The 26,136-nt window shown below is 41.8% G+C and overlaps 1 protein-coding gene and 1 long non-coding RNA gene across 51 annotated transcripts in view; one reads left to right on the top strand and one right to left on the bottom strand.

The window, feature by feature from the left end:
* Positions 1 to 9,854: 9,854 nt before the first annotated feature.
* LOC141258091 (uncharacterized) lies at positions 9,855 to 15,010 on the bottom strand. The gene is made up of 3 exons (XR_012318196.1): positions 14,834 to 15,010; positions 14,383 to 14,446; positions 9,855 to 12,182 (listed from the first exon to the last, which is right to left on the bottom strand). It is a non-coding gene; the product is annotated as an uncharacterized lncRNA (long non-coding RNA).
* Positions 15,011 to 15,115: 105 nt separating this feature from the next.
* The window catches only part of LOC141259327 (IgGFc-binding protein-like), a 187,511-nt gene continuing 176,490 nt past the window's right edge, over positions 15,116 to 26,136 (top strand). For 49 of the 50 annotated variants that reach the window (XM_073675146.1, XM_073675093.1, XM_073675139.1 and 46 more), the window contains exon 1: positions 15,116 to 15,266. In XM_073675146.1, coding sequence (XP_073531247.1) covers positions 15,196 to 15,266 — 71 coding nt within the window. In that variant the 5' untranslated portion in view covers positions 15,116 to 15,195. The remainder of the gene's footprint in view (positions 15,267 to 26,136) is intronic. The other variant, XM_073675094.1, reaches the window with a different exon arrangement.

Below are 26,136 nucleotides of genomic sequence, written 5' to 3'. Positions count from 1 at the left end.
CTCCTTTAGTGGTCTCCATGCATTAGAAAAATTCCTCTTTTGCCCCTATACAGTAGTAATGTCTGTCTACTTGCATAAATACCACCTCCCCAGTGGTACAGTAGTAACGTAAAGCATTTCAGCCCCCGTACAGTAATAGTGTCAATATTTTGCCTCTATACAGTTAGAACATCACATATTGTGGCTCCATAAATTAAGAATTAATTAATAATATATGGTCCATAATGGGGATATTATGGAATAATAGTGACCCTATTCTGTCCCCATACAGTGAAATAATGTCCCTAAATTGGCCCCATACAGTAATAATGTCCTCCTATTGGTCTTCTACAGTAATTATATCTCCCACTTGCTACCATAAAATAATAATGTATGTTCCCTATTCTGGCCCCCATACAGTAATTATGTCAACCATCCTCTAATTATGTCTCTCATCTTGGCCACTATTCTTTAATAATGTCCCCCATCCTGTAATAATGGCCCCTATCCTGTAAAATGTACCACATGTAGAGTGGTGCAGCACTGTGGAGAGCTTTGTGGGTGAGAGTGATAAGTTTATATTGGACTCTGTCGCGGATGGGCAACCAGTGCAATGACAGGCACAGGGTGGAGGCATCGGTGTAGCGGTTGAAGAGAAATATGATCCTGGCTGGTGCATTCAGGATTGATCAGAGAGGGGAGAGTTTAGTAAGAGGGAGACTGATTAGTAGAGAGTTGCAGTAGTCCATATGAGAATGAATAAGAGCAAGAGTAAAGTTTTTGCAGAGTCAAAGGTAAGAAAAGGTTGAATTCAAGAGTTGTTTTTGATGTGTAGGTTAAATAACCAAGCGAGTGATCTGATGTGGGGAGTGAAGGAAAGATCTGAGTCAAATATAACCCCATAACAGCTAGTGTGCTGCAGGGGAGTAATGATAGAACCACACATGGAAATACTAATATTGGGTTTTGGACAATTAGTAGAATGAGGAAACACAAGGAGTTCAGTTTTTGACAGATTCAGTTTTAGATAGAGTGTTAGAGACAGGAGACAGCAGAAAGACAATCACTGGTATTTTGTAGTAATACAGGGGTGATGTCAGGAGACTACGTATATAGTTGGGTTTCATCAGCATATAGATGGTACTGAAAACTGAATCTACTGATTGTTTGTCCAATAGGGCAGTATATAAGGAAAAGAGGAGGGGACCTAGAACTGAGCCTTGAGGAACGCTGGCGGTAAGGGAAAGAGGAGAGGAAGAGGATCCAGCAAATGAGATAGTGAAGGAGCGGTCAGTGAGGTAGGAGGAGAACCAAGAGAGAGCAGTATCGTTGAGCCTGATAGAGCAGAGCATAGTGAGGAGGAGCTAGTGATCCACAGTGTTGAATGCTGCAGAGAGATCCAGGAGAATCAGCAAGGTGTAGTGACCATTAGACTTAGCTGTTAACAGATCATTAGAGACTTTAGTAAGGGCAGTTTCAGTAGTGTGTAAAGAGCAGAAACCGGATTTAAAGAATCAAGAAGAGCGTTATCTCAGAGATAGCCGATTAGACTGGAGTGGACCAAACGTTCCAGAAGTTTAGAAATAAAGGGGAAATTAGAGACAGGTTTGTAGTTAGCAACGCAGTTATGGTCGAGGGATTTTTTTTAAGTAATAGGTGTATGCTGGCGTGTTTGAAGGAAGAGCACAAGATACCAGATGAGAGAAAGAGGTTAAATATTTTAGTTATGTAAGTGGTAACAGCCAGGGAAAGGGACTGAAGGAGGTGTGAGAGAATAGGGTCACTGATGCAGGTAGTAGGGCGAGAAGATGCGAGGAGCTGGAAACCTCTTCTTCCATGATTGGTTCAAAGACAGAAAGTGAGCTAGATTGAAGTGCAGGAGGGAAGATAATGCATGATATTAGGGGATTGTAAAAAAATTGTTGTCGAATATGGTCAATTTTTTCTTTCAAATATTTGAGAATGAAAAGTCAAAGAACCATTTAGGATTGTTGGATAGTAAGTTGATGATGGTGTTGAAGTAAGCTTGTTTGGAAAGGTGAAGGGCAGAGTTGTATGTTTTAAGCATAAACTTATGGGAGTGAGGGTGCAGGCTTTAAAGGGATAAATTCCTTTAGTGCACTTCGAGATGTAAAAGTACACTAAGCAAGCAACCAGGTGTCAATATTTAGTTATGTATCACTGGTGGGAGAAAGTATACTGCAAGCTATTTTTTTGTGTATATGTCTCCATGTTTGACTCATTTAATGATTCATGAAATCCTTGGAAACTCTTTTAAGTTTCTATAAAATATATAATGTTTTTATTGTGTATCTAATACACTTGCTATGCTAGAATCATAGGAAAAAAATCCATTCTAGGCACAGAATATCTTTTCCTGCAATTTAATACAGTACTCACTAGCTTAGTCTATTTTGCATTAAAATGAACACAGAGGAAGACATTTATCATTCCATCCGTGCTCTGGCTTCAAAAAGTTGCAAAATTTGGAACAACAATTTCTGCCTTTTTACAACAACTCTGAAATTTTTCTTTAAAAAGGTTGGGTCAACAGCAGTGCAACAAATTTGCTGTGATATTTACCAGTAAAACTAGAGTAGATTTAATTTTCTGATTTACAGTCAGCACAAAAATGCAGCAAATTTATTAAGCTATGCACTCGTGACTTCATTGGAATTCTCGTTTAAGATTTCCTTTTGAAATTACAGTCTTGATAAATTCTTCCTTTGGTTTCATGGCAAAATCCAGAAAACTAGCATTTTACATGCAACATACCAATGTTTAGTTTACCAGACTGTCATCAGCTGTACAAAAATGGCATTGAATGTGAACAGTGCAACTTTCATGTGTAATAGGTGCGTCTCAGTATTTGTCAACAAAATTTAAACTTCATTGTACGATCTGCTTCCTTTGGCATTTTGGCTTCCTTCCATAAGGTTTCCATTTCCACTAGAACATCAAAAAGCATGGCCTGTGGAGTGTGGTCAAACCCATTATAGGGGCTCACTCAGATGTCAGTTTTTCACATAAGAGATCTATCTATGTTTTTCGCGGATAGAATTCGTACTTTTATGACAATCTATGGGGAAGTTGACATCTATTTTTGTCCATGGACTAAGTGCTCTGCACGGAGGCATGTTCGATTTTGATTTGAGTATCTGATCAAAATTGTCAATGCAAGTCTATAGGTCTGTGAAAAAAATGGATAGTACTCGAATGTATCAAATTGTATATAATCTTTTTCAAGTCCTCTCTTGTCTTTGTTGCTACATGTACATATACAGTAGCCCAGATCTACTGACCCATGTTATGAATTTACTATTAGCCTATACATTTGATTTAATTTTAAATCTGAAGGAATAAAAAAAATCTGCAATATATTATTCTTTGATAATTGATATCATTGTAAGCACAACAAATAACATCAAGTGATGTTACCGTCACTTGCTAATTATAATATTCTGTGCTATTGTGACCCTATAGTAATGCATTCATACAATAGTTAAGTGCATTGCACAATGTAACTGTGAGAGGTGACAATACTCCTGAAAAACTCAGGCACTGTGTGTCATTGGTGAAAGAAGGCTGCCATTTACCATTCAGATGGGATCATGCGGAACTAACCGGAAGAGGAAGAGTTGCAAGGAGGACAAGTTTGGATTTAACACCTAGTCAGGTGCCATTGATGACATATTTCCTCAGTATAAAGGTCTGCGTGCCAAACCAGAGCATATTTTGGCACCAGGAGAGAGAGCAGACCAGATGTGCACAGGAGAAGACACTGCAACCAGGGGGACTGATCGCAGTAAGGATTGTGCGCCAGTGAGCTGCGGCACAATCACAGATGGGACCCATATGGCACCATACCCAAAGCCCAGACTACACCGGTCAAGCCATGGGGACCTGTTCCACGCCAGTCAAATCCCAGAGTTCCGACTACGCCAGTCAAGGCCCGAATCCCGGACCTGCACCGGTCAAGACTCGGAGAACCGATGATGCCCACTGGATTCAGAGCACATCCCTCATCCCCTCGGACCTGGGAGACACCTGATGGTGCATCAAGCACCGAAGAGGGGACTTCGCCAGAGAGAGGACACCTGCGGTGATGGACAGACAACACGAGTGAGCCTGGCCATCGCTTACAGCACTGACGTACTGTACAGGGGTTGGCCTGGGCGAGGAAAGCGGACAGGGTAAGGGTCAACCAAAGTGAAGGAGGCCCAACGTGTTTTGATAGATTTTGTCCAAAGGACTTTCAGCACAGTGGCTCTCATGTAAACAGTTGTGTCACCCCTGTTAGAGGGATATAAGTATAATCCCTGAGAGACTTCCTTAATGTGTCACGCCAGGTATGGGAAAGACTTAGTACAACACAGAGGGAAAAGGGAAAGGGAGCCCAGACACTAGGGAAAGGGGGAAAGTGGAGACCTCCTAGTCTGGTCTAGCATCACCCTGTTTCAACTACTGTCCCTATATTGCCTCCTCAGCAATCGCCGCATGCGTGCCTCTCCCTACTCTCCCTGGCATATGGCTACGGCTAGGGATGGAAGGAGATGAGCACTATTCAATCTTCACTAAACTCTATAGACAACAGGGGTGGACAAAACAGGGGAAATTGCTTAGCTTTAAATGAACTCCAAATAAGCACATGGCCTCATGCTCCAGAGAGGACCAAGTACTGCTCCTGCTAAGCTTCACAAGTAGAAATGGATATAGCTGGAGACTCCCTCTAAGACACACCAGGTATATATACACCCAGGCCAGAGAGCTAATTAGCAAGAGAGAGGTAGCCGCTCGGTCCTAAAGACAGCTTCTTTTCTAAGAAGCTGTCTGCAAGGCCAAACGTAGAGATTTCCTGCAACCCACTGCAGGGCGACTGTCTGTCACCTCTGACACACCCATGACATAATGGTTAAAGTGAACTCTTGTCACACTTATTGTAGGATTTACTTGTGCATATTCTATTTCATATTGTTTAACTGTTTTCATAACTGCTGTAATTTACCACCATCCTGGAGGAAATAAATTAGTCATTGACTGTTCCCACCTCCTGTCTATCTGCGTGTTCCATCCGACCACCTGCTTTACATAACAATCTTCAGCATGTCATATATATATGCCGAAAGTTTGCACTGGGTTATCACCAAGAGCAATAAACCACTGCAATCCTGGAGAAGTGACTTATGGATTTCCGTGCTCTGATGACAGCCTGTCCATTGAGTTGAATGGTCATGTGTTCTCTTCATCTGTTGGTTGGGGATCAGGATTATTCTGGTGCTTTACGCCATTTTCCTATGAGATCTTAGAAGTTTCTAACATCTCAAAGCAGGCTTCCATGATCAGACTATGCGCTAGCCAGTCAACTTTTCTCACACTCAATGATCTAGTCCCTGCTGCAGTAATGTGAAGGCAATGGATGCCAGTTAAAAGAGATAAATCAGAAGCTATTGTCAGTTAGGTATCAAGCATTTAATAGGTCAGGGTTAGCCAGGAGGAAGTTGACTGGGCTGAACACAGAATATAAATCCACAAATGCACATCATTATAAAATCCACAATTATACAATGCAGGTGTCCTGGTCTCATCAGATACTGTGACCTAGGGACTCTGTGAGTGACAGCTCAGCCACCCTATGGGATCTGGAGTGTGCTGGTCTGTGAGTATTGTGAGTAACAGTCCAGTAACAGTCCAGTAACAGTCCAGTAATCCAATCTGATGCTGGGGTGTGCCGGGCTGTCAACATTTTGATTGACAGCCCTGCTGCTCAATCTGACCTAGCCTGCGGGCTTTTCTCCAGGTGCCTCTCGTCCTTAGCGATTTTCTACCTATTTAGCTGGCTAGCTGGGAGCAGTCCAGTGTCAGCTATAGCTTTGCTTAGTTTGGTGTGTGTGCTTAGCATTGTATCTGATTCTCTGATTTTGTTGCCAGACCTATGATTTGTCGTAACTATTCGTGTGGATTATCATTTCTGCTCTAGACACTCTCTGACTTCAGGTACTTGACCCTGGACTTGGCCTCTGACTATACCCTTTGTTTTACTCCCATGTCTTAATGTACCCTCCTGGCATTTGACCCCGGACTGTTACCTGACCATGCCTTTTTCTTGCCCCTCTATACTACGCGCCCTCTTGGTGTCTGTCCTCGGACCTCCTGTCTACACTGTCTGTCACGGGTGTGTCAGAAGTGACAGACAGTCACCCTGCAGTTGGTTGCAATAGATCTCTTCGTTTGGCATTACAGACAACTTCTTAGAAGTTGTATCTCTGGGACCCAGCGGGACCAATATAGGGACGTTAGTGGAGACAGGGTGACACTAGATCAGCCTAAGAGGTCTCCACTCCCCCTTTACGTAGAATCTGGGCTCCCTTTCCCTCTTCCCTTTGTGTGGTACTTAGTCTTTCCCACACCTTGCGTGACACTGTCTCACAGCTTGTCCATGAGTAGTCACTCAGTGTCACAGCTGGTAAGGAGACAAGAAATTGAACTTAGGTCACCAAATCATTCAAGCTAGTTGGGTGACGCAATCAGGAATGAAGTGGCAGACCTCAATAGAAATGATTGCTGCTTGATCAAAGGGAAGCGATTCAATGAAATGTTTTCTAGTTCACATAGATTTTTTTATTCCAAAGTATATCTGAAGATCATTCAATATTTATGAATTATATAGGGAAAAAATAATTAAAAACATCTTCGGTAGAGGTGAACGGATTGATCCGCGTAAGATCGAGTTGAAGTCAAATTTCCTGACGCTTCACATAAATTCGAAAAGTTTCAGATTTGATTTATGGTTTGAAAAAAAAAATCTTGCCCAGCACCATTTCCCACACTGCTGAATCATCAGAGAGCAGGCAAATGTCTTTTTGTATGACCACGTTGGCCACTCTCCCTTCTATAAAGTGTAAGCTCTTAAGGTCAGCAGGATCCTCTCTCTCTCTCATACCTGAAAATTGTAGGATGTTATGGTCAGCTAGGTTCTTTCTCCTCTCCTCTCCCATGTGTGTTTTTTACAAACAATTAAAAGTTTTCCAGTAATGAGATTCGCAAATTTATTTGTCACAAATCAAATTTTTGAGGAGAATTCAGCAAAATCGCCAAATTCGAATTTCAAAAGATCTGCTCATATCTCATCATCAGTATAGTTTGTTTGGATGTCCTTTTAATTAGGGGAAGCATATACAGTATTTAAAGTGGTTGTCCAAACTGTTCAAACCCTTTTAAATATTAAGCCGCTCCAGTGATCACTTCATATAGGTGCAGACAGGAACGCATTTCCCCTGCTGTGGTTAAATGAATAGTAAATAAAAAAATATATCAGTTTGCTAATATACCGTAAAAACTTATTTACATATGAGTGTAATCTGTGACTGGGGATTAAAGGGGTTGTCTGGGCAAAATAAAACTTTTCCCAAAGGAAGGGGTATGTAAAAATTAACAAACTCACCTACTGGCACCACTGTAGAAGGTGATGAAGGTGGCACTCCGCAACACGTAAGAGTCTTTATGGTTCTCTAATCTTTAATCACATAATAAAACATAGAGCTGGGAAGCCTGAGTCCTGTGGGATGACGGCCGTTTCGCGTCTAGATGACACTTCAATAGGTCCAGGTACCTACTGGTACCCACCTGGATCCAGTGTAGTACTCTGTGCCTGCAGGGGCAGGAAGTGTTGATGTCACCATTCCACTAGCCACCAAATCGCTATTAGCTGCAGCAGTAAGATGACTTTGAGCAGTGCGTCATCATAATACATGCAATGACCCGCTGCTAAAATCACCTGACTGCTGCAGCCAATCACAAGCTGCAGCAATCATGTTGCTGGTGGAACGGTGATGTTTCTTCTTCCAGTGTAAGCACAGACCATGGTATCTCTGCTCTGGATCCAGGAGGGTGCCGTTATGTATCACATATTTTTCTATTTTTTACAGCTCCAAGCCAACTGTCATCTTATCATTTTGCCAGGATAACCTTTTTAATTTTGCAAATAAATCTAGTTATCTGGTTAAATAGTATATAATGTGTGTGCAAAAGGTTTACAGCAGAGATTCCCAACCAGTTTAGCTTGTGAGTGCATCCCCATCACATATTGGTGCTATCAATATTTAAACATATTGCACCTAGTGCTGGTGGTATAGTACTTATGAAAGGTCCTGTTCTACTATGTTGTCTATAGTGTCAAATGCTTGTCATAGGTTCCAGACCCAGAAACCAAATGATACCAATGACTTGATTTTAAACCTGGTGTTATCTGCCAATGATATGGTTCTAAGATTGGTGTCAAGTGTCAAAAATATGGTTCTGACCTAGAAGAAAACATATGCAGAGATAAAGTTACTTGTGTCTCCAGGGTCACCAGCTTGTGAACACTGGCTTATATTGTCATTCAATATAGTTTGTTTTACATGTGTAAATAATAGTTATGACCGGGGTGGTTATTGAATTATTTATAATCACATTTATTTAAGTTAAAATCAATCATAAGCATACAAAACCAGTAAGATAAGAATATAGTAACATAGCCCTTAAAATAAAAAAAGTAATATAAGAAGGGACTATGCAATAATTTAAAGGGGTGGTCCAGTTTTGGGATAAAGGTCTGCAGTCATTCTGTGTGACTGCAGACTTATGAATCCCACGGAATCCTCAGTGTGCCTCCGCAGAATTTCAGGATTCTCCATTGCTGATGGCAAGAGTGGGCGGTTACATGTCCGCAAGTATGTGATTTGCATGTGGTCACAAGCCGACAATTTAATTGAATTAAGCAAGGCCAGTAGGAATTTGTCTGTAAGTATGAAAATCTCATACTTGCGGTCATGTCAATGCCTGCTCTCTCCAGCAGCATCGGAGAATCCTGACAAAGTATGATACGCGCGCTGTGAGGATTTAGAAGTCTGCAGTCATATGGAGTGACTTCAGGCTTTCATCCTAAACCTGGGCAACCCCTTTAAGGAATTTTTTTTTGTCCTTTACCACTTGTAGATAATGGTAAACAAGTGCGCTAGTCTTCTCCCAATAGATTCCCAGCAATTAATTTTTAACTTATCTTCAACTAATACATAAACTGAGTTAACTGGCTTTATGCAGTATAGTACACCAGTCACTGCTACACTTCGAAATAAAGATCTTAGTAGTAATGTTTTCAGCTTTTCTAGGGATAAAAAACCCTTCAAGGTGCCAAAATCCAATTACTACAATTATCTCACTCTTGAGGGAAGAAGGGAGAAAGTAGCTGTCAGACATGGTTGTCGACAGCTTGTTCTCCCTGTCTTCATCAACATACTGTGCATGCTAATTAAGACAGCATTGTGATGCCGTTCCTGAGATGATGTGACCAGTAGGGATAATGTCAATCACTACCAGGGAGGTGTGATTAGTTTTACAGCATCTGTAAAGCAGCACCTATCCGGACTAGTCCTACCTAATCTGCATATGCATTAAAAATTGGTTTTATCACAGAAGTGAACAAATGTTTGGGACACTAAGGGCTTTATTAAAATGTAGAAATAATGAAATCTTAAAATGGTGACAGTTTGGAGAGCTTGAGGGACCTGACAGGTTTACTTTTACCTTGGATATCATATGTTAATTTCATTCTAAAATAGTCCATACCTTATCATCTGTACATACTGTATTTGGACACTGTAAGATATACAGGGTAGTCCAAAAGTAGGTGGACAGAAAGTGTAATAAGGTTATGAAGGGGGAGAGTTATCAAACATGGTGTAAAGTGAAACTGGCTCAGTTGCCCTTAGCAACCAATCAGATTTCACTTTTCATTCCTCACAGACTCTTTGGAAAATGAAAGGTGGAATCTGATTGGTTGCTAAGGGCAACTGAGCCAGTTTCACAGATCTAGTTTTCACAGATAGATCTCCCCCAAATCTGTTTTCTTTTCAGATAATTCAGATAACACATAATGGCAAATAATTTAAATACAGATCAAAGAAAATGGATTTTAACAGAGTATTGGAAATCTCAAAATGCTTTAGACCATTAGAGCAAATTGACTTGAAACATTTGGTACTCAAGCCCCAAAGAGACAAACCATTTACCGCATTTGTGACAAATTCAATGCCCTGGCTCAATCCTTAATGCTCCAAAAATTGGTCGACCCAAAACAGTCTGTACAGAAGATAATAAACAACTTGTTGCTGAAACATTTGTTCAGAGTCCAAAAAAGTCCACAAGAAGAGCCTCTCTGGAATTGGGAATTTCACAAGCTTCTATCATGCGAATCCTGAAATCTATTGGGTAGAAAGCTTATCGTCCACGTCTAATTCATGGTTTATTGGAGGATGATCCAGACAGGCGGCTGCAATTTAGTGTTTGATAAATCTCCCCCTTCATAACCTTATTACACTTTCTGTCCACCTACTTTTGGACCATCCTGTATATGCAGTTCAAATATTATACTATGCTGAGCAATAAAATTTAAAGGAAGGTTCTCTTATGAGTCAAAAGGGCTACATGACCATTTTTCTTTGCATGTTGAAATTAGTTCTTTTGGTGATTGCTCTCCCAGGAACCTTTAAGACTTCTCTCTATCTTCTGATCTATGAAGCAGTAAATAATGTTGTTTTGGTAAAGTTACATTTGATATTTAACGCTGATAAAAAATACAACAGTTCACTACTAACGTGGGAATTAATGAAAACTTAAATGAGAGGGTTATTTTTTAAGAAACAAGTGAACAGAATGAGAGAAAGGGCTATATATTTACAACCTTTAACCCTTTTCCTTCCAAGGAAGCATCTCATAAGTACTTATAGCGTGGCAACTCAGTAGTCAAGGACGTATGAGATACAACCTAGTTATTAATGTACATAACTTAGCCTGGATCACGGTTATAGAACAGATTGCAGAGACCAGAATTGCCATTATAAACCCATGATATCAGGAGTAAGGAGTGGGGCCGTGGCCTTAAAGTGAGAATTGCATGTGAGTGGCAACTCACACTCCTGACTCTCATCCTTAGGGCACATTCAGGCGTCCATGCAAATTGGTCCAAGATCAGACCGCAATGCACAGATTGGCTGCGGGTCTCTGACAGCTTCATGTATTTCTATGCAGCTGTCAAGCTCGAGTTGGGACACTCTTGGCACTGTATTGTGGTCTGATCTTGAACTGATTTGCATGGATGTCTGAATGTGCCCTAATGATATCATAGGCTGGATTGCAACTAAAGCAACGATTCTGGTCTTATTCAAGGCTGCAAGTCTTAACTTTAAATAATGAGCTCTGAATTGCTTTTGTAGCTGTGACCCAACTGTGATACAGGAAGGAGGAGAGTGGGACCTGATGGTAACCTGACAGGTTTACATAATAATACTGCTGCTGTTGCTGCTGCAAAAAAAGTGACTTCTAGAGTTTTGGCACCACAAAAAATTTTTTTTTTGGAATGGGAACTTTCTTGTGAGGAAATAAAAAAGCATAAATTAACTATGTACATGTAGGATATCATTGTGTCCATAAAAACTCAAATTATAAAATGAGCATGTTATTTATTCCACAAGTAAACAATGTAAAAAAAGCCAAAAAGCTGTTTAATGATAATTTTAGCTATAAAAAATTGATTTAAAAGTGATCAAAATGTCTCATGAACCCCAAAATGGCACCAAATCTTCGATAAAAAATGAAAACAGTTACCGCTTTTACAATTTGGTGACACATTAAACCTTCATTTTTTAGAAAAATTATATATATTGTAAACACTATCAGTTTTAATGTCTTTTTATTTTGTTAAAAAAATGTAATAAAAGTGATCAAAAAGATACATACGAACCAAAATTATACCAATAAAAACTACTACTTGTTCTTCAAAACTAAGCTCTCATACAACTTAATCAGCAGAAAAATAAAAAGGGTTACATGTTCTAGAATCTGGCAACACAACAATATTTTTGTTTTTTATAAAGAATTTTTCTTGCGCAAACAAAGAAACAAATTAAATAAGATGTATAAATTTGGTACTTTGTAAATTGTACTGACCCCCAGAATAAACTTAATAAATCAGTCATGCCACACAGTCAACAGTAAAAAAAAAAACCTAATTGGGAAAAAATTGCCATCTATTGTACAATAGCTTCTTGAAGGCAGTTTGGGGTAAAAATGGTTACTACACCACTTCATAAATGCTTTTGGTGGTCCGGTTTCCAAAACAAGGTCTCTTCTGTGTGGATTTCCTTTGTTCTGATAGCTCAGGGGCTCTGCAAAAACAATATGATGATAGGAATCAATTCTAGCTAAATTTGGTGTGCTTTACTTTCTGAGTTGTGCCATCCACCGAAACAGTAGTATAGGACCACATGTAGTATAGGATATATTACTATAAGAAATTTCAATTTTAATGGAAAAAAATAGATTTTTTTATGTATTCATTCATTCCAATTTGTGTTAGATCTTGTGAAGCCCTTGAAGGGTTAACAAAGTTAAAAACATTATTTTGAATACTATAAGTGGTGCATTTGCTAAAAAAGTGTAATTTGTGTGCACTGGGGTATAATATATAGACCCTTTAGGGGCACTTGAGAACTAAATCGACCCCTAAAATATGTTTCTGAAAGGTCATTGAAAATTTGAAGAATTACTGCCATCTAAGCCATCTAATATCTAAAAAAAATGTAAAGTACATGACATGAAAAAATGATCTCAGAGCCAAGGGTATTCCAATGTTCAATGTTATTACTATGTAAAGTGACACATGTCATATATCCATTTTCCAGCTTAAAACAAGATTTCTGGACTCTGAAGTTCTGATGATTTTATAAAGATATGTAAAATGTATATATAGGCAAAAGAAGTATATGCAATATATATACTGTACGTGCTAATATGTTATTTTAAAGTGGTGTAGTGTATCTCATTTTCTATTTGGGTCAAACTTTTAGCCAGTAATCGAATTATCAATTTTTATGATTTTTTTACAAAAATATCACTTTCATGCAGAATTGCACGAAGGTGCCTGTGGGTATAAAGCGCTGCCTGGTATCTTGACAATATGACAATGTGCCAGGTATTATCTTCAGAATAGATGGAATAGATGAATAGTTAGTTAGATCAAGATAGATAGTTAGATAGATAGATAGATGGATAGATAGATAGATAGATAGATAGATAGATAGATAGATAGATAGATAGATGGATAGATAGATACTGTAGATAGATATTGGGAATAATAGCAATTTAAAATTTAGCGATATGTCTTATTAGTACATGTCAAAAGTGCAAAAATTGTTCAAGCAACAAGGGATGCAAAATGCAGAGAAAACCGTGGCAGCAAAGGGTTAAGATCTCAGCTTAATACCACCGAAAGATCATATATTGATAATCCATCTAACAGCTGTATAAGAATGTGCAGATAGAATAAGAAATTGTATTAGGGACGAAGAAATTCAACAGATGTTTCTATAGTTCTATTTCTGAAAGTAACAGTAAAGATATTAGTCATTATTTGGATCAATAAACACTCCTCCGGGTTCACTTGACTGTCCTATAACATTATCGGAAGTATGTGTCTGCCGATAACAAAACATCAGGCTTATATGATTTGCTACATACATTTTATGAAAAATCTCATGCTGTCTTGTTTCCAAAATGTTACTTTCAACCCAACAAAAAAAGAACGGAGGAATGAGACTGAAATTATGTTTTTTTATTAATATAAAGTAGAGACCCTATGTGGTTGGAACCATACTGACCAATCTCAGTATTGACTTCAAATGTAAAATTTCAGACAAGTGTACTGGCTAAACATTTGAAAAGAGTAATGCCTGCAATAATCTACCCGGATCAATCAGGTTTTATTTAGGTGTGAAAATAAGAGGAGACTTTGCAATTTCTTCAATATCTTCTTGGAATGATGTCAGCACTCATGTATATATGTATGTATAGCTATATAAAGTTATGTGTCTTGCCTTGCCTGGAGACAGAGTGTTGCTGGAAAAAGTATTCTCTGCCACCGTGGGACATTTCTAAAATTATTTTGTTAATTTGTAATATTATTTGTATTATCAATAACACTGCGCTGTATTATTTGACAACATTATTATAGAAATAAAATAACTAAACAAAGAGAATGGATACAGTATTAATTATTAAAGAACACCGAAAGTAGAGAACTACGATCATCATAAATGTTTTTCTTTAAGACTCTTTGTAATAAACTATATGATATAAGGTAAACTAAAGTAAGCACACACAAAAATCACTATCTAGAATCAGGCAATATAACAGACCCCACTGAAATCTACTGATGAGGGTGGATTCTATCACTGGGACCCCTCGCATTAGTATCACATGTACAACTAATCACATGTACAATATATACAGTATCACATGACCAAAATATCCCATTATGGGAAATACAAACCGCATCGAAAGCTTTAAATTGAATTTAACGACACTTACTGTCCTCGCAATTAATGCTAAATTCTCCTTTATCTGTTAATCAAAGCAAGAACCTTGGGAACCTCTGGGGAGAAAGATATTTTTTTATTGAACATATTCCTAAAAATATAATTATTTTTTATTTATTTTTTTAGGGTAAAAAGTAAGGTTAAACCTTGTTTGGAAACAAGCTACATTCGTGTTACAGTTTCATAAAGATATATACAAAATACAATAAAAATAACTAATTTCTTTTTATGTCCATAGGAAGATAACAATATAAGAATAAAACAGAGAGCTACATGAGCTGTAATCAATTAACAAATTATTAGTATTAATAAAAGAGATAGAGAGAGTGAGAACAGAAACGAGAGAGAGATGAACTGCGAAAATCACTATTTAATGCACCAATATATCTGCACATATAGTAATGTTATATATAGTAGATAATACAAAGTTTCTCATTACTTACCACCCACTTAAAGTAAAATGATTAAAAACCCATTCTTTACATTCCTTGCACTAACTGTCAATGGAAAGGAATAATACAATGAACATTAGTGAATGAAGGAAAGTGGAAAATGTCTGATAAACACAATTAATAAAGCAACAACACCCAGAAAACTCTATCACCATGAGAACCCAAGTAATCAACAGATTGCAATACATTCCTGGAGTTTGATCACGCACTCACTACTCCAATAAATATTTTTTTATGGCCGCCCCCTCCCAGACCTTGTACCATTTAAATCACTGCAGACTTTAGCCTTCTTTTTTACCTGCAAGTGTGGACTGAGAGAAGAGAGACCATGCTGGTTGTATGACAGTGGGATAATGCTAACAATGGGGAACTTCTGGAAATTCAAGCTGTACCTGGTCCATATATTTATTCTACAAGGCTTAGGGTGAGTAACATTACTGATAAATGTTAATAAAACATATAGACATTAACTGAAGTTATATATAGATATATATCTATATATGTAGATATAGATGCATCTACAGTATATCTATATATATTTAGATATATAACTAGATATACTCATATATCTATATATATATCTATATATATATATAGACATATACATGTAAATAATTATATATATATATATATATATATATAATTGTCAGAATCTATATAACTTACTGACATATTATGAATGCAGAAGGTGTTTCTTTTCTTTGAGTACATTTCTTGGTTGGAATACCCTTTAAGAAAATTCATCAAGGCATTTCAAATGTTTCAGTTTTTTGTCATTTTGCTGAAATCCTGATGGATGTCATCATTGCAAAGAATGTGGTGAGGGAGACAGGAGCTACTTTTTGAAAAAAATCATTGAGTCATTGAACTCAATGATGAGGATTATAATCAAAGCACAATTTATGACAAATGAAATGCTATATATTATACCCCATATACTAAGCACTGTAAGTTTCTATTGTGGTATCTGCAGTCTATAATCTTTGAGACTTAAGGTAGCCATACACATTAGCGTAATGCCATCTACTCCTACAAATATCTTGGAGACCTGAGGACCATCTAATATGGTCCCCGATGGCAGGTGTATGGGAATAGAAGGATTAGACTGTGAGATTTCAACATGTGCTATCTTTCTGTTCTTAGGGAAGATATTCAGCATCCTGACTAGTGTTGAGCCACCCCCGTAGTGTTCGAGTTCGGTTCGGTTCGTCGAACACCCGTGTGTTCGCCGAACTGTTCGTCGAACTGTTCGTCGAACACCTTCGAACACCGTTAAAAACAATGGCAGGCAAACAAAAACACATAGAAACACATAGAAAACACCTTCAAAGGTGTCCAAAAGCTGACAAACTGCCCAGAAGACATAACTAACACATGGAAAAGTGACAAGTACATATAGTCATGCGAAAATAAAAGAGGTGGAGGAGTAAAAGGAGGGGGAGAAACAGATATAGGCATGTCATGCCCTTCTAAAATCCAAAAAGTGAGAAGCCGACACGGCCAGTCCGCTCCTGCCCGTGCCACCTCCGTGTCGCCGGGTTTGTGCCAGAGCCGCGGTGAACCCTGACGGCCAGCCCCCCTCTCCCAATACTGGTGCCTGTCCGCTGGTGGGTCGAGCGAGCCCCCCTGTGGTGGAGGCAGCTCTAAGCTTTTTAATTTAAATTGTCTCTCTAATTTGAATGAATACACTTTAAATCCATTTACAAGGATCTATTGGAGGGCAAGTCTCATGCCAGCAGCCGCGGTAATTCCAGCTCCAGTAGCGTCCACTAAAGCTGCTGCAGTTAAAAAGCTTTTATAAGGATCGAGCTCGGCTGTCCACCGCAAGGCATCCTACTGCCAGTCCCAGCCCCTATGCCTTGGGGTGCCTCCTGATGCTCTTCACTAAGTATCCCATGGTCCCGAAGCATTTCCTTTGAAAAAATTAAGTGTCTAAACTACAGGTGGTGCAGCTTGCTTAACAGCCGGGATAATCCGCTGACTAGCAGACACTGCTACTAGGCACAAAGTATTTCCTGGGCTAGATGCAGTTAAAAATTTGTAATTAGATACTCTCGTTGGATGCTGAGAAAGCATTCCATAGAGTCTCCTGGCACGCCATATATGATTCTCTTAAAAAGCTTGGGGTAGGTGTCTAGGGGACCCTTTTATAGCCAAAATCACGTCCCTGTATCGCAATACGTCACCTAGGCTGAAGATAAATGGAACTGTAGCACCCTGAGGGCTCGGTTGCTACAGACGTATTGCACCTCACCCAGAGGTGTGATATCTCACTCTCAGGTAAGGATGGAGTGTGGATCAGGACCCGACACCTGCATGAATTACACCACATTGCCGTGGGCAGGGCGACCAATATGCCCCTGAGATGGGCACGACAGTCCCTGTCCCTGGCTGGAGTGGGGGGAGGGAACACTGAGGAAGGGGAACCCTGTAGTGCAGGAGCAGAGAGGAAGCAGTTCCTGGGTGCATTGAGAAGGGAGTATAAAAGGTGGGCACCATCTTAGTTCAGTGCAGATAAGTCTGAGCAGAAGTGGCAGGGAGCAGGGGCTCTGCATGAGCTCTGCTCCGGAGGCGGGCCTAGTAACAGAGGCCCAGGCCTGGAAGAGGGAGAAGGAAGGAAGAGGAGCGGAGAAGGCTCCAGGGAGAAGGAAGGAAGAGGAGCGGAGAAGGCTCCAGGAACGAGGAATGAAGGGATCCCAGGGGTGCGGACGGGCGAGTCGCCACCGCACGCCCGAATCCACCTGCGTGGAGGGGTCAGGCCAAAGGGGGAGACCGGTCCCCGAACTAGTGGAGGCAGGAAACGACCCTCAGCTAGAAACCGGAGGCTCTGACATTTTATGTGGCGCAGCCCCTCGCTACACCCGCTAGGAAGGCACCACATAGGGTCAGGGAAACTGGCGCCAAGTTTACCAAGAGGAGGCCCGAGGCAGCCGGACAGAAGTGTTGGTAAGAAAGGCCAGACAAAGGACACACAAAGGGGGTCCTGTGAAGTGCTCCAAAGTTATCTGGGAGTTGTCTGAGCCCCTCACCTGGTGAGCACAGTACGACGTGGGCAGCCGTTACCTGCAGACGTGGTCTGGATAATAAGAACTGTGAGTAAAGGCCCTGGACTGCATCACTGACTCCGTGTCGTTACTGCTGCTGCCCTGCACCATCACCCCCATCCTCCGCATACACTGCCCTGAGGCTATACTCCTCCCGTGGGGAGTTATGCTACGCTCTGCTGCACCCACAACACCAGCCTCAGCGGTCTGCCCTGTAGCAGCGGTTCACTCTGACCGCAATCCACGGGTGGCGTAGTCGGACATTTAAACATCAAAACCACATAAATAGTTCCGCCACTGGTTTGACCGCCCTGAGCCACGGAACCGGGTCGCCGCCACGAAGACTACAACCACCAGCATCCACCAAAAAGGGTCCGGCTCCGGGTGTCCCAAGGCCCAGGGGGTGCGTCAGAACATTTTCATCACCTTTCACAATCACCAATGGGACAAGGCAGGGATGTCCTCTGTCCCCTCTCTTATATATCCTAGTGACGGAGCACCTGCTCTCATCAATTCGCCATAACCCCAATATTAGGTGGATTGAGGTGGGAGGCACCGAGTACAAGTGCTCTCTATTTGCTGATGATGTCCTAGTATATATCACTCAATCACATATATCCATCCCTGCTGTTATGGCTGAAATAGATCACTTTGTTACATGGTAAAATTTTAAAATCAATGCAGCGAAGTCTGAGGCCCTCGATGTCTCCCTCCCCAAATCCATATAGGATTCCATCCAGTCCAACTTTCCCTTTGCCTGGCCCTCACAGGGTATCAAATACTTAGGAATTCCTATTCATAGAGACCTCTCCCATCTATGTTATCTTAATTTTGGGCCCTTTATTGAACAATTCCATACAGACCACGGTTGGCAAGTTAGAACTGTAAGATTCACTACGTGAACCACTGGTGTTTTGTGGAAAAGCACATGTACACTGCGTTCCAAATTATTATGCAAAAAGTGTTTAGGAGTGATAAGGGAAGAATTTGTTTGTTTGTCAGTTAAACTCATTGATGGTGATGTGTGTCAGGGCTCTTTATATCACTGTAAGCAATTGCAGACACCTGTGCTAATTAGTTTGGCAGGTGTGTCCAATGAAAGGCAAGACTACTTAAGAAGGCTGTCTCACATTATTAAGCAGCCTACATTTTCTGCCAAAATGGGAAAGAAAAAGGATGTGTCGGCTGCTGAGAAGCAACAAATTGTGGAGTGTTTAGGTCAAGGCATGACTACAATCAACATTGTGCGATGATCAGGATGAAGTGTCTTGGCAATCAAGAAGTATGTAGCTGATTCACAGTACACACGTGTGCGTGCTGATAAGGGCAAATTGAGGACTCTTTCCTACAGGCAATTACGTCAGGTTGAAAGAGCAGCGGCCAAAAAGCCTTGTCATAGCAGCAGACAAGTTTTTGAAGCTGCTTGTGCCTCCAACGTCCCCCCAACAACAAGATGCAGGGTCCTTCAGAGGTTTGCAGCTGTGCATACGCCATCCTGTCGACCTCCTCTATCCACTTCACACAAGCAGAAACGGCTCCAGTGGGCCAAACATTACATGAAGACTGATTTCAAAACAGTTTTGTTCACGGATGAGTGCCGTGCAGCGCTCGATGGTCCAGATGGATGGAGTGGAGGATGGCTGGTTGATGGACACCCCACGCAAACACGGCTACAGCGCCAACAAGGAGTAGGTGGAGTAATGTTTTGGGCTGGAATCATGAGGAGAGAGATTGTCGGCCCCTTTAGGATCCCTGAAGGCGCTAAAGATGAACTCCATAATGTATGTGGATTTTCTCAAACAGCACTTCCTGCCATGGTTCAAGAAGAAGAACCGTGTATTTCACAGCAAGATCATTTTTCTGCATGATAATGCACCATCTCATGCTGCACATAAAACATCTGCATCTCTGGCTGATATGGGCATAAAAGGGGACAAACTTATGGTGTGACCCCCATGCTCCCCTGACCTCTACCCCATTCAGAACCTTTGGAGCATCATTAAAAGGAGTGTCTATGATGGCGGGAGGCAGTTCACATCTAAGCAACAGCTCTGGGAGGGTATTCTGTCCTGATGCAAAACAATTGAAGCAGAAACCATCCAAAACCTGACAAATTCAATGGACGAGAGAGTTCAGAAGCTCCTTTCGAACAAGGGGTCCTATGTGAAAATGTAACATCACCTAGAATAAAGTTTTGAGTTGAAAACTGTTTGATTTCAGTTTCTAACAACCTGCTAATGCTTATAATTTCAAAAATGACCATTTTTTTGGTCTTTATTAAAATGAAAAGGTTGATCGAAAAGTTTGGGGGATCTAAGAGTGTGGCAACCCAGTAGTCATGATTACTTCGAATTCTGACAATATGAGGGTCATGCTGCAGGTAGTGCAGCAAGAAGGCACTTATGTGTCTTGCGCATCTCGAAGCCCCAAAATTATTTTCCGGGCTAGATGCAGCTAAAAATTATTTTTAATTTTAAATCTGGTGAAGCTTTAGTATAGATGGCCTAATAGGATCAGTGCTGCACACTGCTACAAAGCCCAAATTATTTTCCAGTCAAGATACAGATAAACATGATTAGTAATTTGAAAGCTTAAAACGGTTGGTAGGGTGATTTTAACCAATCATCAAGCTTTTACTCTCCCCAGGATGACACAGGGGTAGAAAAGTCGTTTCGGATCCATGATTTGCTCATCTTTATGAACGTGAGTCTGTCTACATTATCAGTGGAGAGCCGCGTGCGCTTATCTGTCAGCACACCACCAGCAGTGCTGAACACACGTTCAGACAGAACGCTGGCTGCGGGGCATGACAAGATCTCCAAGGCGTAAGTGGCTAGCTCCGGCCATTTATCCAGATTGGAAGCCCAAAAAGAGCAAGAGTCCAGTGACACAGTCATGGCTTCAATGTTTACTTGGAGATACTCCTGTACCATCGTCTCTAGGCGTTGACTATGTGTCAGACTTCTTGTCTCCTGTGGCCTTGCAAAGGATGGGCTAAAAAAGTGGTGAAATGATTCCGCAAAATTGATGTTACCAGCAGATACTGTGGTTCTGTTACGGTTTGAGTGCTGAACACTTGACGGTCCCACGGTTGGCAAGTTGGAACTGTGAGATTCACTACGTGCACCACTGGTATTTTGTGGAAAAGCACATGTAAGATTCTGCAACAGTCTCTGCTGATACTCCTGCATGCGTGCATCCCTTTCTATGGCAGGAATAATTTCTGCAAATTTACTTTTGTACCGGGGATCTAACAGTGTGGCAACCCAGTAGTCAGGATTATTTCTAATTCTCACAATTCGAGGGTCATGTTGCAGGTAGTGCAGCAAGAAGGCACTCATGTGTGTTGCGCATCCAGGAGCACCAAGTCCCTGTTGTGTTGGTGGCAAGGTAACAATCATGCTTCCTTCCTCTGTCCTCTCCCCCCAACCTCGCACAACAGAAATGTGATCAAGGTCTCCCTCATCTGATGAGTCTTCCATCAGTTCGTCCTCCACTTCTTCCTGGGCTCCTGCACCTTCCTCACTAGTTTGGCTGCTACCATGCGCCCTGGTAAAACCATCTCCCCCACCCTCACATGCCTGCCGCCTTGGTGCTGCCGACCGTCTGGACCTTGCAGATGTTAGCCCTTCCGCATACAACTCCTCCTCCTCTACTTCCTCCACCTCCTCTTGTGCCACCACCTGACTCCGAATTCTGTTTAACATGTGCTCCAGCATGTAAATCACCGGAATAGTCATGCTGATAATGGCATCGTCAGCACTAAACATCTTCGTCGCCATTTCAAAACTGTGCAGAAGGGTGCATAGGTCCCTGATCTGAGACCACTCCTCCAGCGTGATTTGCCCCACCTCTGGATCTCGTTGGCCCAGGCTATACGTCAGAACGTATTGCACCAGGGCTTGTCGGTGCTGCCACAGTCGCTGCAACATGTGCAGAGTTGAATTCCACCGGGTAGGCACATCGCATTTTAGCCAGTGAAGTGGCAGGCCCAACGACTTCTGTAGAGATGTAAGTCGCTGAGCTGCGGGATGCGAACGGCGGAAGTGAGCACACAGCGACCGTGCCCTCTGCAGAAGGCCATCTAGTCTGGGATAGTGGGCTAAAAATTGCTGGACAACCAGGTTCAACACGTGAGCCATACAAGGCACGTGTGTGACATTGCCCCGGCGAAGGGCCGCACCCAGGTTTGCAGCATTGTCGCACACGGCCTTCCCTGGTTTCAGGTCCAGTGGAGACAACCATTCATGAAATTGGTTCTCCAGAGCTGACCACAACTCCTCAGCTGTGTGACTCACATTTCCCAGACATTTCAATGTAAAAACCGCCTGATGACGTTGAGCCCTACTGCCAGCATAGTAAGGAGGTGTGCAGGATCCCTTCTGCGCAGTTAGAAAGCTTGTGGCATGACCAGACAGGCTTTGGGTGCAGGTGGAAGACCGAGAGGAGGTTGAGGAGGCAGAAGCAGTGGAGGAACTTTGACATAAAGAGGATTGACGCACAACTCGTGGGGACGGCAAGACTTGGACAGCAGCCCCTTGTCCTGCTGTCACCATAGTTACCCAGTGCCCAGTCAGCGACATGTAACGCCCCTGTCCATGCCTACTCGTCCAAGTGTCTGTGGTGAAATGCACCCTGTCACACACAGAGTTTCTCAAAGAAGCGGTGATGTTGTGTGCGACATGCTGGTGGAGCGCAGGCACACCTTTCTTTGAGGAGTAGTGCCGACTGGGCATCTGGTACTGGGGCACTGCGACGGACATAAGGTCTCGAAAATCCTCTGTGTCCACCAGGCGGAAAGGCAGCATTTCTGTAGCCAAGAGCTTGCAGATGGTGAAATTCAACCTCTTAGCTTTCTCATGGCTAGGAGGAAATGGTCTTTTACTCGTCCACATCTGAGGGACCGAGGGCTGGCTATTGTGCTTAGACGGGGTTGATAAGGGTGTCCCCGGCAAACTGCCGGTCTGTGAGGAAGATGCAGGCGGACATGTTAGGTTGCCTTGATCCAAAGGTGGCGCTATCGATGTCGGACAGCGCTCAACACCAGCTGGTGTTACCACCTCCAAAGAAAATGATGACCTGCCAATCACGCTGGCTGTTGCGGGTAAAGAGGTGGCAGGTCTGCGCCCCAAAACAGGTGTGACTGCTGTCCCCCCAGTCACAGAGGATGAAGAGGCCGCGGATGCACAAGATATGGCAGACGATGGTTGGCCCGGCCGGCTAGGCCGCATTGTAGCACACTGAGCTTCCCACTGCAACTTATGCTTCATGTCCATGTGCCGGTTCATGCATGAAGTACTCAAACTCTGTATTTTTTGGCCTCTACTTAGCTTTTGCTGACAAATGTTACAGATAACACGAGTTGGGTCATCTTTATCGATCTGAAAAAATGCCCAGGCTATGCAAGGCTTAGCACCCATGCGACCTGAAGAGCCACCACGACTTGTGGTGAGAGGCAGAGTTGTGTTTGAGGATGCAGTTGTTGACGTGCTTCCAGTACTACGTCTCTGTCCAGGAAGGCGCAACCTGACCTCGTCGTCACTAGCATCTTCCTCCACCTCCTCTGCTGACCTCATCTCTTGGCTGACTGTGGGTTGACAGTAAGTGGGATCTCCAACCTCATCATCATCACCCTGTGTGTTATCACACCCGTCGTCCTCAGAGCCAACCTGTTCCTGCCCTGACAAAAAACTAAAGTTGTCGCTCCAATCAGGTATTTGAGTCTTATCATCGTCTTCCTCATTGTCTCCACCAACAGGAGTTACAGTTTGGGAATGAGGGTCTACATTATGGTCAGAACCTTCTGCGTCTGGTCCTGGATGCGACTCATAAAGATTCTGGGCATCAGTGCAGATCATTTCCTCGTCTGGATTCACAGAAGCGCTGGAGTCGACCTCTGATTCCCAGGCTATAGTATGAGTAAACAGCTCTGCAGACTCAACCATCTGTTCTACCTCATACTCAGACGGGCAGCTGGAGATTTGGGAGCTGTGAGGAAGCAAGTGCGATTTGGGTGACACCTTTGAGGACTGGAGTATTTGTGATGTTGAAGTTGATGTGGAGGAGAGCACACTTAAAGGAGCACTTGATATCCGTTGAAGCACCTGCTGTTTTTGTGCCTCATCTGGAATTTGTAGCGATTGGCGTGGCCGTAAGAAAGGGATCTTATCACATTGTCCGCTAAAAGAAGTAGACATTTTAGTTTGGCTGGAAGATGGTCTTTCTTCTGCAGATGTTACTGTTGCTTTAACACCTACCCCACGGACACAACCTTTTTTCCCCTTCCCAAAACGCCTATTCCCCTTTCCACCAGCAGCAGGCCTTTTTCCACTCATTTTGGTGGTTAACTAATTCACAACTCTGGAGTTGTTTGCACAAAAAAACAATGGATGGTAACCGAGCAGAGCTGAGTGGCCAAACTGTGGTATTAGGCCAAAACTATTGGCTGGGTTAGATGCAGAAAAAAATTAGATTCAATTTGCAACCTGATGGAGGTCAGTATAGATGGACTAATACAACAAGTCCCACACACAGCTAGAAGCCCAATATTTTTTCAGAGGTAGATGCAGAAAAAATGATATTCAGTTTGCAACCTGATGGAGGTCAGTATAGATGGATTAATAGAACAAGACCCACACACAGCTAGAAGCCCAATATTTTTTCAGAGCTAGATGCAGAAAAAAATTAGATTCAGTTTGCAACCTGATGGAGGTCAGTATAGATGGATTAATAGAACAAGACCCACACACAGCTAGAAGCCCAATATTTTTTCAGAGCTAGATGCAGAAAAAAATTAGATTCAGTTTGCAACCTGATGGAGGTCAGTATAGATGGACTAATACAACAAGTCCCACACACAGCTAGAAGCCCAATATTTTTTCAGAGGTAGATGCAGAAAAAAATATATTCAGTTTGCAACCTGATGGAGGTCAGTATAGGTGGACTAATAGAACAAGTCCCACACACTGCTAGAAGGCCCAATATTTTTTCAGAGCTAGATGCAGAAAAAAATTAGATTCAGTTTGCAACCTGATGGAGGTCAGTATAGATGGATTAATAGAACAAGACCCACACACAGCTAGAAGCCCAATATTTTTTCAGAGCTAGATGCAGAAAAAAATTAGATTCAGTTTGCAACCTGATGGAGGTCAGTATAGATGGATTAATAGAACAAGACCCACACACAGCTAGAAGCCCAATATTTTTTCAGAGCTAGATGCAGAAAAAAATTAGATTCAGTTTGCAACCTGATGGAGGTCAGTATAGATGGACTAATACAACAAGTCCCACACACAGCTAGAAGCCCAATATTTTTTCAGAGGTAGATGCAGAAAAAAATATATTCAGTTTGCAACCCGATGGAGGTCAGTATAGGTGGACTAATAGAACAAGTCCCACACACTGCTAGAAGGCCCAATATTTTTTCAGAGCTAGATGCAGAAAAAAATTAGATTCAGTTTGCAACCTGATGGAGGTCAGTATAGATGGATTAATAGAACAAGACCCACACACAGCTAGAAGCCCAATATTTTTTCAGAGCTAGATGCAGAAAAAAATTAGATTCAGTTTGCAACCTGATGGAGGTCAGTATAGATGGATTAATAGAACAAGACCCACACACAGCTAGAAGCCCAATATTTTTTCAGAGCTAGATGCAGAAAAAAATTAGATTCAGTTTGCAACCTGATGGAGGTCAGTATAGATGGACTAATACAACAAGTCCCACACACAGCTAGAAGCCCAATATTTTTTCAGAGGTAGATGCAGAAAAAAATATATTCAGTTTGCAACCTGATGGAGGTCAGTATAGGTGGACTAATAGAACAAGTCCCACACATTGCTAGAAGGCCCAATATTTTTTCAGAGCTAGATGCAGAAAAAAATTAGATTCAGTTTGCAACCTGATGGAGGTCAGTATAGATGGATTAATAGAACAAGACCCACACACAGCTAGAAGCCCAATATTTTTTCAGAGCTAGATGCAGAAAAAAATTAGATTCAGTTTGCAACCTGATGGAGGTCAGTATAGATGGATTAATAGAACAAGACCCACACACAGCTAGAAGCCCAATATTTTTTCAGAGCTAGATGCAGAAAAAAATTAGATTCAGTTTGCAACCTGATGGAGGTCAGTATAGATGGATTAATAGAACAAGACCCACACACAGCTAGAAGCCCAATATTTTTTCAGAGGTAGATGCAGAAAAAAATATATTCAGTTTGCAACCTGATGGAGGTCAGTATAGGTGG

The sequence above is a fragment of the Phyllobates terribilis genome, unplaced genomic scaffold, assembly GCF_046119375.1.
Source record: "Phyllobates terribilis strain yellow unplaced genomic scaffold, ASM4611937v1 Scaffold_3__8_contigs__length_932513732, whole genome shotgun sequence".
Classification (NCBI taxonomy): Eukaryota; Metazoa; Chordata; class Amphibia; order Anura; family Dendrobatidae; genus Phyllobates; species Phyllobates terribilis.
This window is presented reverse-complemented; position numbering and strand designations above follow the sequence as displayed.